Source organism: Eumetopias jubatus, unplaced genomic scaffold (genome assembly GCF_037043125.1).
Source record: "Eumetopias jubatus isolate StellerSeaLion01/CBP00866 unplaced genomic scaffold, mEumJub1_p1.0 scaffold_6, whole genome shotgun sequence".
NCBI lineage: Eukaryota > Metazoa > Chordata > Mammalia > Carnivora > Otariidae > Eumetopias > Eumetopias jubatus.
In genome coordinates this window covers 28,729,617-28,749,745 of record NW_028274812.1, presented here as the reverse complement: position 1 = coordinate 28,749,745, position 20,129 = coordinate 28,729,617, and the positions used below count along the sequence as shown (strand labels likewise).

The 20,129-nt window shown below is 41.9% G+C and overlaps 1 protein-coding gene across 4 annotated transcripts in view; it reads left to right on the top strand.

The window, feature by feature from the left end:
* The window catches only part of PDE7B (phosphodiesterase 7B), a 312,256-nt gene extending 299,361 nt beyond the window's left edge, over window positions 1–12,895 (top strand). For all 4 annotated transcript variants that reach the window (XM_028121407.2, XM_028121409.2, XM_028121408.2 and 1 more), the window contains 4 exons: window positions 1,620–1,764; window positions 3,658–3,754; window positions 8,231–8,311; window positions 12,603–12,895. In XM_028121407.2, coding sequence (XP_027977208.1) covers window positions 1,620–1,764; window positions 3,658–3,754; window positions 8,231–8,311; window positions 12,603–12,817 — 538 coding nt within the window. In that variant the 3' untranslated portion in view covers window positions 12,818–12,895. The remainder of the gene's footprint in view (window positions 1–1,619; window positions 1,765–3,657; window positions 3,755–8,230; window positions 8,312–12,602) is intronic.
* Window positions 12,896–20,129: the final 7,234 nt, after the last annotated feature.

The following is a 20,129-nucleotide window of genomic DNA, read 5'->3' as shown; positions in this document are numbered from 1 at the left end:
GGCCCTGTGCTACTGCCTGGTGCCATTCCCTAGCGCCCAGAGGAATGCGGCATTTGCAGAAAGAATTTTAAATCTGATAGCTTTTTACCTCCTGGAATGAAGTAAAACCAATCATCACGCACGGCATAAAAACCTGTGCCTTTTGCTAGAACAGTTGGAAAGATCCAAAGAACTAAATGCAAAAGAACTAAAAACTCGAGTAAGAAATCAAGTAAGAAGGAGAAGAAGGGAGGGGGTAAGTGGCAGGGACAGCTAAAGAAAGAAAGGAGGGAAGGGAGAGAAGGAGAGAGAGCAGACAGGAAAGAACAAAACTAAAGGAAGAAAGGAGGGAAGGACTCGGGACCAGACTTGTCTCACCCGCCTTAATCCTGCTGGTTGCTCAGCTATATTCATTTCCTGAGATATGCCTCCTCATCCCTCTGGATTCCAGATAAAAATGCCATGTTTGTTATGCCTTTGTGGGATGCAGGGTTATAAATCGCATTTGTAGGAAGAATAATTGTTATGCAATAATTCGAAAAGGGATATGGGGGCAGGTGCAGGAGTCAGTCCTTGTATGCAGTTGCCTATGTATTCATGTTCTCGACCTGGCTGGGGATGACAGATATTTACTTCATACCTATTCATTCAACTCTGTGTGCTCTCTGCACCCTACAAAATAAAAGGATATAAAGTCTGACACCATATACCAAAGATGGGGGGGGCAGAGGAGTAAAGAATGAGTTCAAACATAAGCGACCATCAACTTCACATAGACTGCTAAATGCAGATGTTACATACAAACCTAAATATATTGAATTTTTAGTATTTATTTATTGTGGTGGGCAGCAAAGCAAGGTTTATTGAGCAATAACAAAGTGATAGTACAAGGCTCCCAAGGAGGGAGGGGACCTGAGAGGGTTGCCCTATATTGAATTTTTAAAGATGAATTTTTAAAAATAGTTACGGATCTTTTCTTCTGTTGATTACCTTCTATGTGTGAGGTAAAGCTCTAATTTGCTTATTTTTCCAAAATATCTCATTTTCCCTATACCATTTGTTGACTAATATATTGCTTGCCCACTGGTTTTTAATGGTGTCTTAACTACCCATGATTCTTTTTTAAGTTCCAGTATCTTTCCGGGCCTGTTTTGTTCCATTGGTGTATCTTTCCATACCATAGGACAGTCACTGTTATTATCTTCCTTATTAGTACTATCATTATGCCCTTTCTCTCCCCATGCAAATCTGAATGTTTGAGCTGGTTTCAACTCTTTTGGAGCACAACCCAGACTCCTGCGATTCTATCAGTCTTTTTGTGTCCCCCTTAAAGCATGCATTTCTAGTCGATTTCAGGTTTTAGACCCATGGTTACCATGGGAATGTATAAACTACCACAACTTTGTTCACTCAAGGTTTCAGTCACGCTGTACAGTTATTAGCACACCTCCTGCCCAAAGACAGAAGTGACCGTGGGTGAGAGAATCCCCCTTGGGCTCAGAGGGACTGGACTCTGGGTGATAAACAGAATCAAAGGCAGAAATGAGATTACAAGCCACCTGACGGTGGCAGAATCAGTCACCCTCCTCAAAAGGATCTGCTTTGTGTGTGTGTCTTCTCTTTCCCTCTTGTGGATGCAGACAGGATATTGAACAGCAGCTGGGCTCCTTGATCTTGGCAACAGACATCAACAGGCAGAATGAATTTCTGACCAGATTGAAAACGCACCTCCACAATAAAGATTTAAGACTGGAGGAGGTACACGACAGGCATTTTATGCTTCAGGTAAACAACAACAACCCCAAAGGCTGCCATCCTTGCTGAGTAAAAATGCTTCTTCGGGGTGTGATCAGTCACTTTAGCACCTGTGAGAAGGAGTATCCCCCACGGGATAAGTTAGAGCAATGACTGACCTTATGAAAAGCTCTGAGACACATGAAATTTTTAAGTGATTTCCAAGCAAGCAAAATCTGGTTTTCGTGTCATTAAGTTGATAATCTCTCACTTTTCCTTGACCGGTAGCTGCGTAACCACAAAGTAGCCCTGCGGGACAATTGTACATGGTAAGAACCTACCACGTTTTGTGGCTCAATGTAAAAGTGACCACTGTGATACCTGTACAATTTAGAAATACTGTTTCTGTAACACAAAACTAGATTATATTAACTGTAGTACGAACAAAATTGAAAACCAAGTAAACTTCCTTCACGTAAAACCTGTTTCATCAAACCCTGCTTTACTTCCTTTTATTCCTAAATTCATCACTCACAAACATGTTTACCTAGTCTTACCATTTTTAGACACCAATCAATAAATTAGGTTAAGTTTAACTGAATGAACTAAATTGTGTCAGGCGCGACCCTTCCTGCTTCATTCCATGACAAGAAGCCATTTGTGACATGAGAACAAGAAGACGAGTGGACCCCAGGCGTGGAGGTCTGAGCTGGTGTCTAAACGAGAGCCCTTTTCTTGTATTTTCTCTTGTCCTCCTTCTTTCCTTTTGGCACAAAAGGCTGAATGGATGGACCCTGGATTCCTCTAGATAGACCAACTTTACCCAGGGAAATGGCGCTGCACATGGTGGACTGAACTGGACAGTGGTTTTGTTCCATGCTTTCCTGCTGCCCTCTGTGGCTGTCCCCAGTACTCCATCCTTCCGAGGAAACGCCTTCCTCCCAGCTGTAGAACTAGGTCTCCGTCCTTATTTTCTTTCCAAACTCGTGTTCGGTCCCCGGGTGCCACAAAGATCAAGGTATCTGGTGCTCACGACTCCAGCTTGGTTGGGAGTAGCTGAAAGAATTGGCCGGCACACTTGCATTTCAAAAGGAAAGCTTGCTGACGCAAATGAATTCCCAAAGGGCAGAGCCTGGAGGCGACTTCTGCCCCTCACCTTCTCCGTCTGGACTGGTGTCCCCCTCAACAATCGAATTTGTAACTTTAATATGATCGGGGCTTTCCCAGATGCCAGCACGGTCAGCGATTCTGTGATGTCAAGGAACTGGGTCAAAACAGATAGACTTCGTTGGTGGGCAGGGCGCACTAGCGGGGGCCCATCCCAGCGGGCAGTGGTTAAGGGAGAGAATCTACTTTTCTGGGAATTCAAGGTAACCCTCTTAGAGTCAGCATCCCAGATCCAGACCACTGTGAGGTAAGCCTTAAATGAGCTTTGCGAACAACAGGCTCCAAGGTTTGATAGGACCGAGCTCCCTGGCTGGCAGTCGGGGCTTGCTTAGGACATGCGGACACAGGCACGAGAGCGCACGCAGAAGTGAAGGGACACATGGAGTGTGTCAGTGTGGCCACTGTGAGGGGGAGGTCCAGATGATCTCACTGGAACCCTGACTGGGGCCCCTGCGGCTTCCCTGCTCTCAAGGGGGGGGGGCGGGAGAAGGAGCCAGGCCGCCCGCTTTCTTTGGCCACCCCACCCCAAGCCTCCTCCAGAAAGCTCCGTGTCCTTGGACGGTGGCTCTTCTTTCCTTCTCAAAGCTATAAAGTGGGAATTCTGAATGAAGGGTTTGTGTGGTGGTGAAGAAGGGCTGTTTCCTGAAGAGGTGCTCTGTAAATACGGACTCGGGACCATGAGGCACCCTGGAGGGCGGGACGGGCCCTTGGGCGTAGGGTGCATTTGCTGCTGAGGGTCATCCTCCGACCATCTCTCCCCGCCCTGTCATTTCTCAGATTGCCTTGAAGTGTGCCGACATTTGCAATCCTTGCAGAATCTGGGAGATGAGCAAGCAATGGAGTGAGAGAGTCTGTGAAGAATTCTACAAGCAAGGTTAGTAGTGATCTGACAGCTGAGTTTTCCCCGCCCCTCCTCCTGTTGGACGTTTATCCTAATCGAACAGGAAATGGCTAATCTATCATGACATTTGTTCTTTCATCAACTCTTTCCTAACCTTTCTTTTTGACTCTCTTGCAAACCATCTGGCCCTTTTTTGGAAATAATTTAAAAATAAATAACACTGTCTTACTATGAAAACAGGTAGTCAAGAGGTGTAATAAAAATGAGCAAAAGTGAGAAATAAATGTATGTGTGTGTATATATTTATATGTATGTATATATAATTTTTTTAATGGCTTTCCTCTGTGGATATAAGAATGTGAGGGACAGCTTGATTTTTACTCTGACCTTCGTTTTAAAGAGCTTAACACAGCCTAAAGGCGAAATGCCGTTTGGGGTCAATGTTTTCAGCTCTGAAGGGACTTAGACTCCTTCTGTATTCCTTCCCCTGGCTTCCTTAAACAAAGTTAATAATGAAACCGAGCACAGCTGACCAAGAATTGAGCTCATCCTCTCAAACATATTCAGGGAGAAGAGAAATGGCCTCAAGTTCAGGTATAATTTTTAAGAGATTAACCTCATTCAGAAATAAGGCTATGAATTAGCGAACAGGATCTTGACGCTGGGTGGGATATCGGCCTTTAAACACAACCTTGTTTCTTCAGGCCTGGTTTCAGTGCTCAGGATGTTTGTTCAGGCACAACAGTGCCCTGATGTTAGCGACAGGATCAGGTTTGAGAGGCTGAGAACAAATAAAGCCCGAAGTGTCCCACATACCAGCTCTGTGGGGAGGTCAAGTAGCAACAGTGAGCCTTTTGGAGAAGCTTCCATCAAAAGATGTGCCAGTGTCATTGAGATGGTCCCAAAGACAGAAGACAAAGCAGAAGGTGTTGGGTTCACGTGGGGCCAGAAGGCTCTGCTCACTATCTCTTTCGCTCAGGGGAAATGCGCTCATAGAGTGCCCACAACCTTGTGTGACTTCACTTCGATTTGAGTGTGAGTGGCTAGAAGTCAAAATCAGTTCTCTTGTGGCCTATGATATAAAATCTCCACCAAGAGAAAACAAAAGGAAATATGATGAAATTGGAACAGGAGGCTTAGATCAGACAAGTATTTACTCTGTGATATAGAAAATATTGAAATAGCAATATGAAAGAAGGGCTAAGATCCTCGTGCTTGGAAATCAAATGATGGGGCAGAAAAGAGATTCTCCTCTGTCCCTCTTGGTTTTGACTCAGTCGTCCGCTCCTGTTGGCACTGATTGCCATTTAACCCTTTCCTTTGCTCATCTTACTTCCTATTTAGATGATGAACAACTTGAGGCAGGGGGCCATGTCACTTGTGCAGATAGTAAAGGCCCACGGAGCTGGGGAATTGAAGTTAGTAACTACATGGAGTAAATGGGACCAACCAAGAAAGGGAATCCATAAGATCTCTTTACCAAAACCCGTTGTTGTCCTAACAATATATGCACATGCAGTGTTATAAGATAGAACAAACTAGAACACGTGTAACTCCCTGACCACAAAGGGTGAGCTTCCATGCACTTTGCTCTGGTGTGTCTCCTGGCAGAGAAAGGAACACAGAGAGGGTATGTCAGGTCCTTTTTAATTTAATAGCATTATGGTCAAGCAGAAGTTCTACCTGTTTAAAAGGAGAAAGAAAGACTGGACTCTCTGGTCATCCAAACCGCCTATCCTCTTTAGGGAATTAATTTTTGTAATTCTATAAGCATCATTTATATCATTTTGATCAATCTTATTCTGGCTCTCAGTTTAGGATTTGGGTTTCCACAGACTGCTCATAGTCTTAGCCCAACTATCTTTAATTGTTCATGATGCTGAGCAAACGAAAACTTTTAAAATCAAGGTTGAGGACTTAGGGGGGAAGGAAGATGACATCCCATGAATTAGGAAAATAGCATTAAATTCTGAGAACAGAAATTAGGATTCTGAACATCATTCAACTCCCTCCTCTCCATGTTTTAAGGAAGTAGAATCTCTGTCCTGTTTTAACCACCGATTGATATCTTCTCAATCAGCTGAGATTCCCAAGAGTTTCTATTGAACATCTGCTTCCAGCTTTGTCTAAACCTAAGCACAACTGTTAATTTCCCTATGTACAAAGCCCCACGGAGGGGTCGTGAAGGATACAAAGAAGTATAGTTTAATGGTTCATAACCTCAAGATACTACACAGTAAATTTCCTGTAGGAGCAAAATGATGCAACTTTCCTCTTTGTATTCTCTACAGTGATTAACAGAGAATCTGAAATGTACAGCTCTTTGTAAGTCTATGTTGAATGAATAACTGATCTAACTGGATGACCTCTCAGTGGAGGTCACAGGAGAAGATTGGTACTGAGGACATAGACTCTGAACTGGATGTGTTGGAGGATATGTGCAGTTAGTGTCCTGTATTTTCCAATAGGAGAGCCATGAAGCATATGTGACTAGTTAAATTTAAAATAATTAAATTTAATTAAATTCAAATTTTAGTTCCTCAGTTTTATTGATCATATTGCAAAAAGCCCCTATGTTGGGCAGTGCTGAGTACATTTCTATCATTGCCGAGAGTCCTGTTGGATGCTGTTGGTCTGCCTAGGGAGGGATAGACATGGACAAAGGTATTGAAATGGGGACCTGCTTCATATAGCAACCCAGACCCATAGAAAGCAAGAATGTGGGGATTTGTGGATTTGTACACTAACCAGGCTCAAGTAGAGAACATGACAATGAGAGTCATCTTAGAAAGTACAATTGAGGCAACACATATATTGAAAGTAGAAGAAATACTGAAGGAAGAAAACTAGCTAAGAAGCAAACACTAAAAGTGAGTTATTAATAAGCCAGAATAGAGTCAGGCAGAGTGTGAAAAGGGGAAAAAAGATATCCCAAAAGAGGAATAAACAGGATTTGATGCCTCAATATGGAGGGTGAAGGGAAGGGAGAAATCAAAGATGATTCCTCCCAAGTGTCAAGCCTGACTGAAAAATCACGATGAATAGAATTATGGAAGGAAGGAATAGAACTCATTTTAATATTAGAACTCATTTTTTTTATTTTTTTAAGATTTTATTTATTTATTTGACAGAGAGAGACAGTGAGAGCAGGAACACAAGCAGGGGGAGTGGGAGAGGGAGAAGCAGGCTTCCCGCTGAGCAGAGAGCCCGATGCGGGGCTCCATCCCAGGACCCCGGGATCATGACCTGAGCTGAAGGCAGACGCTTAATGACGACTGAGCCACCCAGGCGCCCCAAACTCATTTTAATATTAAATGGCATCATGCCCTATCCTCAGGAGGCTATTATCATCTGGCTTCCCTGGGCTCCTCAGGTTAAGCCAGACTGATTTCCTTACCTCAGTCTTGAGAATAACCAGGGCCCAAGGGACCACGGGAAGCATCGCTACAGGCTTAAAACAAATGACAGAGGTGTGGCATCTCTTAGGTTCTAGCTCAGCTGTTAAGTGCAGACACTTTGGAGCCAGACTTTTAGGTTGGAATCTAGGCTCTCCCCTTTACTAGTAATGTGACAACTTGGGTCAAAATACTTCCCTTCATCTCAGTTTCTTCATCTGTAATATGGGTACTACAATGAAGTTGTTATGAGGATGAAATTAATTAACATATGTAAAATGCTTAGAATAGTCCCTGGCACACACTAAGCACAATATAAATGTATTTAGATCTCCTCTCGTTTAGAGGTGTACATTCGCAACTGTGAACTCAGCTAATGCTTCCGAGGACCAGCTCCTCTACTGATTAACCAGACTGTTTTTCCCAACACAAAATTTACCCATAATCTTTCAGCCCCTAAAGGATTGATAAAGTATTCTGATAAAGCTTTACATGGTACATTTCACCTTTGGTCTTCTAGCTGGCAAAGGCATTGAAAAGAAGTATTTTTCTGAATTTTATACTTTTTTAAACTTTAGTTACTCAAGGTGACACTGAGTCTGATTAAAGGTGATAATCTTTATTTCTGCTTAATATTGTAGCTATAGACGGAGATGTTCCTCAAGTGAGATTTTCTAGTCCCTCACCCCCACCCATTTCCTGCCTACTCACTATTCCTGGTTGTTCAGAGGAAATCAGACTAGGCTCAGGCAGGGGGAAAGGCTGGGGGAGCACAAAATCTGTTCTCTTAACCTGTAACTTAAAGCCAGAACTTCTGTTTCATGAAGGAAATTGCTCATTACTTGTATCCTTGTTTTTATAGATCTTGGTCAAAAGTTTATTCTAGCCCCAGAGCATACCTATTTACAATGAGTCTATTGTAAATGGTCCTTGACACTCTGATATTTTAAATTTTCAGAAGCTACCAGAGCAAGCGGGTGCTAGGGAGTTCCTAATGGTAACAGACAGCAAACGTTAATTCCCAGAATAACTTCTTTGAACTAGATCACTAAAGCTAACAACACTTATTTTTACAAATTCTAGATTACCAATGTTTCTTCTTCTTTCTTCTTAGGTGACCTTGAACAGAAATTTGAACTGGAAATCAGTCCGCTTTGTAATCAACAGAAAGATTCGATCCCTAGCATACAAATTGGTGAGTTGAATTCAGTTCTGATTTTTTTTCAGTTTTAATTTTAAATAAATACTTTTGGTACCTCTGCCAGAGTCACAAAGAAAAGAAAATCTCCACGCAGCCTTTGAAAAATCCAAACTGGAGGTTTAATGAATGGTTGAGTCCAAATAAACCCTCTAATCATGACTGAACTACTGGGTAATTTCCAACTGAGAAACTACGAAAAATGGAGTAAAGGCTTTGTGTCAGACCCTTAACTAGCCTCTATTAACTTTGTAGTTCAGAATCAAATCAAAACCAAATCGAGTAGAAGGAAAGTCATGAGAACCAACTATTTGCTGCTGAAGAACAGATTAGTTCACACTGTTTAGAACTTGATAAGTAGGAAGTCAGCATAATCAACCTTGAGGACCTTTCCAATCTGCCCCACTGCCCTTCATCCCCAACGTAATCCCAAGGGCCCATCCTCTGCAAACCGTGTTATTGCTTGTGGCCTGGGGTCCCATGCTTCTCTACTCTCCACTTCAAAATTATTTTCAGTCTTATTCTCAAGAATCAATTGCAGTAAACTGTTCAACTGTGATGCTAATGCATCTAAAATAATTATTACTTTAAGTTATGCATAAAATCATTAAACAAATCAAATGGTGGAAATTTCAGGCAAATAGGAAATTATTTTTGATCCAGTAAGAATTTCTATCAGTTCTTAAAACACTCTACCAATTCCATCTACATTTAAGGCAAGTCCTTCATCCTTGCAGTTCCTTCCAGTTAAACCAAACTTAGAAGTTAAACTCTCGGGCTCCTGGGTGGCTCAGTCGTTAAGCGTCTGCCTTCGGCTCAGGTCATGATCCCAGGGTCCTGGAATCGAGCCCCACATCGGGCTCCCTGCTCAGCGGGTAACCTGCTTCTCCCTCTCCCACTCCCCCTGCTTGTGTTCCCTCTCTTGCTGTGTCTCTCTCTGTCAAATAAATAAATAAAATCTTTAAAAAAAAAAAAGTTAAACTCTCTTATTCATAAACTAGCCCTGACATGTACCAGCTCCCACAGACCTCAGAGAGCTTAATGCATTCACAGGGTGCAGCCCTCTGCAAGGCTCAAGGTTTAAAGCCCCTACTTGGGAGGGAATGGGGCATCAGAAAAAAATAAGCTGAAAATTAAGAAAACCAGAGCAAGTTAGTCAAATAATAGTATGCCTATAATTACTAGGAGTCAAATCTAATCCACAAAAGAGTCATAGTCATCCTCAGGAAATAGAAACAAAATTAATCTAGTTACAAAGATTTGAATAACGTATGCAAATATTCAAATAGATATGTAGAAATTATGGAATTATTGGTGATCCATTTTTTTCCAAATTGCCCTTAGTATTGTTAGGTTGTTTTTACAATTAAACTGATTCTTCCACCCAAAAAAGGAAAAGGTGGGAGTGTTATAAAAAAAATAATAATTAAATTTAAAAAAACAACCAGGAAGAATCCAGGGTGATGACATAGCTACAGAATCCCTGCGACAGTGTGGGGAGGGGAGAAACATCAACAGAAACTCAGACTTAGTGTCCTTGGAGCCAATCCCCCCTCTCAGGTTGCTTTAGTTATGGAGGTTCTGCAGATACGATTTAAAAGGAATAGACCCTGACCAAAATCCCAACCTGGGGCCCTATTTGTTAAGCTCTGGTTAGAAAGAAATTTGCCAGGCTCCTGTTAAAGACTTTTTGTGAAAAGCATTCACATTGTGAAGCACACAACCTGGATTTGCAAGAGAGACTTGATTTTAGAGATTCTACCCTGTTGTTGTTATAAGAACACATTTATTTTGTCAGATCATATGTCCTGGTTTTCAGCACAGGAAAATGTGGTTACCATAGATACCTGTTTTTAAAATGGGGTGGGGATTGAGTGAATAGGAAAGTCTCAGGGATGCTACACCAGCACACCAATAATAGAGAGAGATAGAAGGTGATGATAAAACAACCCTTCGTACATAAATCTTTCTCAGTCTCTGTTCCACATCTCTGGGCTCTGTAAGGTCAGGGTTAGGAGGTGTGGCGTGAAGGGGTAGATCAGGCTAAACTGGAAAAATCCAAAGATAGACAGCGTCTGATGGGAGCTGCAGGCTTCAGCCTCCCAGACGAGGATTTTGCCAGCCGGTCTTAAGTAAAGCAGCTATTTCCTCTGCCCTGATTCTCCTGGGGCTGAAACTGTCCCCTCTCCTTTTCCTGTCCCAATCCACAGTGAGAATTTCCCCACGTGCCATCTCAGGTTTAGATCTGATTTTCTGTTTAAGTCATTCACTTTCACCCAAGTGGAAGTGGGATTTAAAATCCCTTTCCCGAGCTCCTGGGTGGCTCAATCGTTAAGCGTCTGTCTTCGGCTCAGGTCAGGATCCCAGGGTGCTGGGATCGAGCCCCGCATTGGGCTCCCTGCTCAGCAGGGAGCCTGCTTCTCCCTCTCCCACTCCCCCTGCTTGTGTTCCCCCTCTCGCTGTCAAATAAATAAATAAATAAAATCTTTAAAAAATAAAAATAAAATAAAATCCTTTTCCCTCTCTCCACCAAATTCTGCATTTTAGAAAGAAGGTATTAGATGGAATGAATCTCTAATTGGTGAAAGCTGTAGAAGGAGGAGAAAGAGGCTTGCCTTCAATCCCTGTTTGCTCTGAGGCCACCATGTCTCCCTTCCCCCAGCCCCAGCCCTGCAGGAGGACAAAATCCAGGCAGTCAGTCCATGATCCGCTTGCATAGAAGAGAGAGCTTGACACAATGCACTGGGAACGGACGGAACAGTTTCCCAAATGTGATCACGAAGAAGACACTTTCATTTGGAAAAAGTACCTCCTGGTGTCTATTCAGACTTCAAAATGGGCCTTTCCTAATCTACTATGAGAGGTCTTTATATCGGACAAGTAGAAATACAGAGGGATAATCCCCTAGTAACGTCAGGAAGAAAATGAGTTGATTTTTAAGTACCAGATTTTTGAATGTTGGATTTGTACCTTTTTTATATTAAGGTAAACTTGATAAATATTTACACTTTAAACTTGAGAATAGTATAATTTTGTGAACTGTCTTTCTAATATCAAATCCCTCTTATGGTGAAGGATATTAGAAATTAGATATGGAGGTTATGGAGGTAGTAAAGAAAATTCGGGAATAGCAAACAAGAAAATTCAAGGAAATCCTTACTTGCTGACTCCCTATATAACCTTATCATTGGCTTAAAATTTCCTCCTTAGGTTTGGGTGAGCTAAAATGATCTCATAATACTTAAATCATATTTCACATATGATGAGATAATGCAGAAATGTGAAATAACATTTTGCATTCCTGCATCCTTTTTCCATCTCTGTAGCATCCTCAAAGGCCAAGCACCTGCTGTTTGTTCAATAAAAAGATAATCAAATCAAGCCTTATAATTCACAGCCTTGTAAACATAAAGTGTCAGTTGGTGGAAAATTCGTTATGCTGAAAAAACACTTGCCTTTTCTCCCCACACCTACATTTCAATAAAACCTAAGTATGTCCAAGTTTGTGATGATTCCAATCATCCCAGCCTAGACTGAAAGTCATCTTGGCTTTAATAAATCATATTTAATATGGAAAGCACCCTAACATTGAAATATGATTAGAACGCAAGGAGTCTAAACTAATTAAGAGAACAGACATATCTAATATCAACCAATCTTATCTGGTCATTAACATAGGGATTTTATGCCGGTAAAAATCCATATTGAAGATGAGTGAACTTGACCTACATTTAGTTCCTTAACATAATTGAGAGTAAGACAAAGCCATGGATCAATACTCTTGAAAAAATATCCTACAGGATAAACATATGAATTCTCCAGATGGGTCTAAACAACGATGTGCCCCTTCCTGACATCATTCACCCTCTCCTCCCCTCCCCCACCCCCACCTCAGCTCCCACACAGACTTTTTCCTAGCTTTCTGTTCGAATGTCTTTCTCCCTCAGCAAATAATAACAGCCAACATGTATTTGAAGGTTTACTAGGTGCCAGGAGCTTTCTGAGCATTTCACCTGCCTCAAGTCATTTCATTGTCCTAACAATCCTATGGGTTTGGGACTCTTCCTAGCTCCTTTTTACAAATGAGGAAACTGAGGCCCAAGGGGTTGAGAAACAAGCCCAAGGTGACACACCTGGTGCTCCTAAACCGAAGGGTCAGGGAGCAAGTCATCTTTTGCCTCTGTATCTCTGGGTTGGGCACAGAGCAGGGTCCCACCTGGGTCTGGGAGGGAGGAAGGCGGGGGTTGTATCGCCTTCACGGGGCTGAACTTGGCCTTGCCTATTCTAGGTTTCATGACCTACATCGTGGAGCCACTTTTCCGGGAGTGGGCCCGTTTCACAGGCCACAGCGCCCTATCTGAGAGCATGCTACGCCATCTCTCCCACAACAAAGCCCAATGGAAGAGCCTGTTGCCCAAGCAGCACCGAAGCAGCAGCGCGGAGCACACAGGCCCAGGGACTGAGAACCAGGAGCAGACTGGGACCAAAGGCGACGCCCCATAGTCCCAGCCCCACTGCCCCTGCTCCACACAGACCGAAGGAGAACCTCCTCAAGCAGAGGCCTCCTGAGAGGGTGGCAGCTCTGGGCGGGCGGGGTGGGGGGGGGGGGTGTCTCGGCGACCAGCCCAGCCACGTGCTGGGTGTCGTCCCTGGGGCTCTCTGCAAGGCCACCCTCCTCCTACTCACCTGCCTCCTCTCCTTTTTCCAAGTGTACAGAAGCCATCCGTCACTTCAGCATTCGCTGCCGAAATAAGCAACTCCATTCAGGAACGTGGGAGCCGATTCTGGGGGGTGGGGTGAGGCAGGTTCGCCCCTCAACGAGAAGACTGGGGAGTAAGAAAGAGGTGCTCCTGCCATGTTCCCCTCGGGCCCTGGGTCACACTGTGACAGGCGACAGTGGCTAAGTCTAGAGCGTTTTTAGCATTTGCCATCTGACTGCTGATCTGCATGACAAAAACACCAGCATACTCGGAACTCCCAGGAGATGGGTCTTAGGTGCCAGAGCACAAATGAGAACGTGAGAAAGGACCTTCTATTTTAATAATAATTATTATTATAAAAATAATAATAGATCTTTTTAACTTTTCTATTTTATGCACTAGACAATGGATCTAAAACTTGGGACTAAGATTACTCATTGTACCCAAACTTGAACAGGGGGTTCATTGTTTTGTTACTGACTTGATGCCACTTTGGGTCAGAGATTTGGCGTCTGCTCAATTTAAGAAACCACGTTTCCTATCCGATCCGAGGGGAAGGTGCTGTACAGTTCATTCCTTTGCACCATTAGCCGATCTGTCTTTTATCAATAACTCAGATTCCGTGACATGTTTATATGCACACGTGTACATTTTCTGTAAATACCCAGCGCTACTGATTCCCATGCCAAAATACATGAGTATTATGGGATTGCTACCTGTATAAACAATGGCACTGTGAACAGAATACTGTTAGTTTTAATACAAGAGAATGCGTTTGTAAATCTGGTATAGAGTTTATTAATATACTATTGTTTGCAGATAAAGGCCTTAACTTTAAACATCTTTCATCTTCTGAAAGCTGCCCGACTTAAATCCTCACAGATATCCTTCTGAACTGCCTTCCCATGCCCGTCTTTGCGCTTTCCAGCTAAGGTCACAAACCAAAACTGACTAAAGTCTTTGAGGAAATATTCTGGAAACTTCACACGCATTCCGCTTGGGACCATAGTGTTTCATCTATGGCACCAAGCATCGTTTCCTCAGATTAATGAGACCTTTCAACAAGCCCGAAGTCACTTTTCAACTCAGCGGCGATGTTGCACACTCAGTTTTAACAAGCCAGCTGATAAGCTCGTGTTTATGTGACTCTTGTCTTGGACCGTGGCGGTGTGTCAACCTCGCAGGAGACACGGCAGGTCTCACAAACCTCCTATGATCCTGTCATCTACCCATCAGGGAACTCCCTGCTCTCCCACCACACATTTGTCTGTTATGGCTACAGTACCAAAGCACCTTTGGTTTATGGTTGGCGTGCATTTCTTTGGCGTTAATAGTAACTGGATTTTTCTTTTTCCTTAATTTCGTGTGAACAACTACTCAGTTATTTAGCTGAAGTTAACATTATTTAAGTCAAGAAAACGTTTCAGTTTTTCGACCGAATTTACCTTCCTGGCAGGTCATCGTGGTTCGTTATGGTTCTAGCTAACAGAGTCACCTTGGAATCTGGTTGCCGTTTTTTCTGCAGACTCTTGGTCGGAAAATCAGTTTGTTATAGCATCCTTCTCTAGTGACTAAACTCCATGCATTCAACCTTTTCCTTAAAAGTTCTAGCATAAATAATGTTACATGAAAATTGTCATTTCCTTTCTTCTTACCTTAAATAACATTGTAGTGGCGGAATGATAATCTGATCATTTCTGCCACTATCGAGCGTTTCGCAAGCTGACAAACTGACACCGAACTCTCGTTTTCTACATGCAACTCTTGTGGGTTTTCTCCCTTCCTAACGTACAAATTAAATGTTAGAAACTTGACGGGTTTATAATAAGTTTCTGTAGAGAGACTAAGGTTTGCCGAGTGAAGGTTTAGGGGAAATTTTGGAAAGTTGGTTATATTTTCATTAAAGTAGGAGAGATTGTCAGATGGTACTAGAGTAAGTGTGAAAACCTCATGAAATAGGTGGCTGATAAGTTGAAATTGTTGATATGGGTAAGAGAGAAGTTGTGAAATCTTAACACTAACTTTTTTCTCTCTGTAATAACTATGAACTGACACATGATTCTTTATTGCTTTAATCCTCTGAAGCTCTCAGCTTGGTGAGGCCCCAAAAGAGAAAATGTTGAATGTATTCCTGCTTCCAAATCTCTCTTACTTTGGTCTGATGATGCAGAGAAGAGCGTTTGAGTGGTCTGTGTTTAACGTTCATGAGATCAAATGAAGGAAAGCAATTGTCAAGGACGATACAGTGGAGAAAAGGGAAGATGCTATTTTAGTGAATGGGGCCTCTGCCTCGGGTTTAACAAATGGACTTTGTTTAAATTATATTTATATTGTAACTTAAATAAGTAAGATTGGAGGCATTTTTAGTAGTTCCAAGTTCGTAGGCCAAAAGTCTATGTTACAATTAGGTCTTGAAGAAGAGCTCACAAAGAAAACCACCAAATACCCAACTATGAAGCAACTACTAGTACAATCAAAATTTGAAGTAAAAAGAGACATGATGCATAAACTAGATACATTTTTGTCCTTTCAACCATCTGGAGTTTTCTTGAGTTCTTTGCTTTTTGGCAAAAAAAAAAAAAAAGAAAGAAAGAGAATGTGAAAACTTTTTTTTTCCCTGCCTACTAGTGGCTTCCTTTCAATAGAGGAGCTCAGTTGCTAGTTAAGACACAGCTGTTGGATCATCCATGGGTTTTATCTTTATAGTCTCCTCCTAGCCCACGGACCACCAATAGTTGACTTACCAAGTTTAATTCTGTCATTACTTGAGAAGAAAGGAATCAAAGGGCTATTTTTAGTAAGCAAAATAGAGTTCAGATCAAATGAAGAGAGAGAAAATATATATCACTGCCAGGCCTGATCGTCAAAGCCTGCTTCTCCTTTAACAGCATCCGTGAATAGTCAGAAACTCATTCTTGAAGCCCTGATCTACCCATAACTCCTCTAGGCTGAGGAAAAATCCCGCTCTGTTTCCACCTGCTTAAGGCTTCCCAACAAAGGCATTTGGAGCGTGTCCAGCAACACTGTCTTCAGATAGTGCTTCCTACAAAACACAGACTTGTTTTGTAATCTTTTCTCATGTTGAATCAGATCTGCTCACTGATTTGAATTTGGCTCTGAGCTTGTGTCTCACTGTATTTCTTATGCTTTGTTCTTTTAAGCAAACCCTTAAAATTGTGTTGTTTTGTGTACACATGTGAGATTTGGACAGAAAAAAAAAAAAAACTTGTGAGTTTTGCTCAAAATGTGGCCTAAATATCCATTGGCATGTCTCGATAAACAACTGAAAATAAAGATAATTTCTTAAAAACATCAAAGTATGAAAATATACTGATTCTCACCCGGTAACATGTTACCAGCGAACCAATCAGATTCAACAAAAAAGGCCCACTGCTCAGGAGAGGAAACTGTCAAGGGAAAAATGCACAGATACAGACATGGTCTCCATGTGACTCATTCTATTTGGGGCTGCAGGAACAGCCCTGTACATGAAGGCCTCACTTGCTAGTTAATCCCAAGTTAGGGAAAGAGGGCTCTCTTTCTCCCACCATTCAACTCTACACTTCCTCTGAGTCCTGATATTTTTCTGTTTCACATTTTTCAAACTCATATATGAGTGAGAATGAGGTACAGTGGATTAGGTTGTAAAGACAAAGCCAACTTCATTCAATAAGTACCTGTGAAAAATATGGTCTTGCAGATTTCAGGACTGGAAACCATCAAGAACAATAGAGCAGTTCAGGCAGGACAACTGAGTCTCCTAAACCTATCTGGTAATAGAGGAGAAAAAAAAACCACCACTCTTGTTTCCCAGGAACAACCTTGTATCTACATAGTCTCTTCATGCCCCTTTTTATTAACATTGGATTCAGAATCTCACTGATCCCTTCATGCTTCCTTGTGTCTGAATACAAAGCCACTTTTTCATGTGTGGCTATTTGATAATATAAAATCAAAATCAAAATTGAAACCCCAGTGGTTTTCCAAGTAACAGTCAGACATGATTTTCAAATGTCCCCGGGAAACTAGCTGAGACATTGTGAAATAAGTCAAGCCTATGTGAGCAATTGAATTTCGATTCCACAAATATTGATTGAGGATCTACCATGTGCCAGAGGTTGCACTAGATACTTGGAATATAAAAACAGCTCCTGAAAACAAAATAAGAATCATTTATCTCCCTTGTATCTATGCCCCCGAAACCCTAATTCTGGCTGGTAATGGTTCTGTTCCTCTGAGACAGGCCCCGAAAGGCTTGCTGGTCTTTCACAGGCTCCCCCGGGGGCACAGGTTGGTGTCTCCCAGCTGCCCAGCACTCACATTTGCACACATATTCTCAGCCAGTGCTCACCACCTGTCCTAGAGCAGGACCAAAAGCAGAGGCACTTCTCAAGTAACACCCCGTCAGAGAAGGGAGAAGACTCAGTCCTGCCTCCATGACAATGTAGTGGACATGTGAGTAATGACTACACAGGGAGCTTTTAGCTACAGAACAGTCCACAATGGGATTTTTTTTTTCCAACTAAGCCAAAGAGATTATTAGAAAAATTTTCAATTTTAGCTGATAGGATTTGAAGATGCATTATTGCCTTGTCTCAGTCACCCAAGCAATGATGTAGCTTTGATTCAATTGCCTGAAATGTTTTAAATTCTAGTATTGCAAGATTTAATCTTTAGTAATTTTTTTCCCCTTTTAAGGAAGCAATGCATAGTGTTTTAAAAGTGTGGGCTTGGGGTCAACAGACCAGAATTCAAATCCCTTGTTATCACTTGCTGCTTAACTCCAGGCAGATAATTTGATCTTTCTGAGCCTCCATTTCCTACGTGTAAAATGAGAGTAACACCTACCTTCTGGGGTGGTTGTGATGTCAAAATTAGAAAACATATATAAAACAAACAGCATGGGGCGCCTGGGTGGCTCAGTCGTTAAGCGTCTGCCTTCAGCTCAGGTCATGATCCCAGGGTCCTGGGATCGAGCCCGCATCAGGCTCCCTGCTCCGCAGAGAGCCTGCTTCTCCCTCTCCCACTCCCCCTGCTTGTGTTCCTGCTCTTGCTGTCTCTCTCTCTGTCAAATAAATAAATAAAATCTTTAAAAAAAAAAACCATACAGCATGGTTTCTAATAAAGGATGCTCAAAAAAATGTAAATTTCTACATCATTTAAAACAAATCTACAAAGTGAGAGGTGGGATATATCTTTTGCTTTCTCCAGGCTGTACAGTTTTTGTGCAAAAGAAAACACAAGAACCATTAATAGACATTGAGGCATGATTATATCTATAGGTGACCAGGCCAACCACGAAATAATCCTTATAAAATATGGACAAACTATTGTAAAAATGATTATAAAAGAAGACAGCGTTCTTGGGGCACTAAGGATACCCTGATAAGGCCAGGGAATATAAAGAACGTTTCTGATTATAAAGTAAATACTCAGCCCAGCCAGAGACGACCATCTGTTTAATCTAAGCCCTTCCTAGAATTGATGACAATACAATCCTGGCTAGAAAGGATTAGTTAGCAAACAAAACTTGAAAACTTGTCAAGTTTTCATGAATTCCACTCATATCCTATAAATCTTATCTATAGAAGTTTCCAGTGGCCCTTCCCCTTGCAACTTCATCAGATCCTTTCTGGCTATGGACAGCAGAGGCAGGGAAGTCAGTTATAGCCTCTATAAATAAATGCCCTAAAACAGATTCTGTTCCTCTAAACTAACATTTTCAAAATTGCTTTAATAAAAAGCCTTAAAAGGGTACCTGGGTGGCTCAGTCGGTTATGCATCTGACTCTTGATTTCGGCTCAAGTCATGATCTCAGGGAGATCAAGCCCCATGTCAGGCTCTGCGGTCTGCTTCTCCCTCTCCCTCTGCCCCTCCCCCTGCTCATCCTCATGCTCTCGCTCTCTCTCATTCTCTCTCTTTCTCAAATACATAAATCAATAATCCTTTTTAAAAAAATCTGTGTGCCGAAAGTTGTTTAAGCATTACCTGGAAAAAAGAAGTTTTCAGAGCCCCTGAAGTTTGAGGAACAATGGCTTAAATACACAGGTTTCTCTTCTGCATCCTTCTCAGAGCCTCCCATAGGCTAATGGACATCTCTAACAAGACGATATAGATGATATTGTTTGTTTAGATCTAATATTGGTTTCGTATCATGAAGGCTTCCTTGACCACACCAACCCAGGACGATCTCCCCATTCGTCATTTTACTGCCCTAGTACTGTTAGTGACTATTAGTTATTTGTTATTATTCATGATGTATGTGGGTGTGTTCTGCCCAACTTGAGACATACTATAATATTGTGGTTAGCTTGCCTGAGTTTGTGGCATGATCTTACCACTTACTAGATGTCTGACCTCAGGCAGCTTTCCCAACTTTGTGTCTCAGCCTCTGCATTGGTAAAATGATAATAAAAATGGGACCTATTTCATGGAGTTTCTGAAGATTCAAAGAGTTCATGAATGCAAAAACTCTGGACAGGGCCTCACTCATAGAAAGCGCTCAGTAAGTGTTGACAAAAACCAACATCTTCTCCCTCACCCCTGAATCACCCTCTGAACTCAGATTTGTTAAGTTCCTTGATAACAGGATCACTCTCTTTTTAAATATATTCTCCTATAGTGTAGCACAGAAGGTCCTGAATAAATACTTCTTAAATGAAAGAATATATTTGGATTGATAAATTGAAAATCGTATCCGAATAATAGGTTAATATTTAAACCCAAGCAAATAAGTCCCAGGTGCAACAATAAATGCCCCAATAATGTGAATATAGAGGTTGTTTTTCAGGAACACAGATTGCTACCTGGCAGACTTTTATTCTTTCTAAGAATCTGGTTCAGGAAAAAAAAAAACCGGTTTTCTCCTCCTAGTTTATGAATCTACTCTTCTGAGTGATCAAGACAAAGATGAAGTCCCTAAGGGACTTGAGGTCCAAAGACCTCCAGGTTTTTCCCATCCAACTGGAAAAGCAGCCTACAGAAGGACTACTAACTGGCTTCCTTTGCAGGGAAAACGAAAGTCCCCTACTGTATCACACAATCCAAGAGAGACAAATCCCAGTCCTCATCTTTGAAAAGGAGCATGGGACTAGCAGGTGAATCTCCTATTTTAT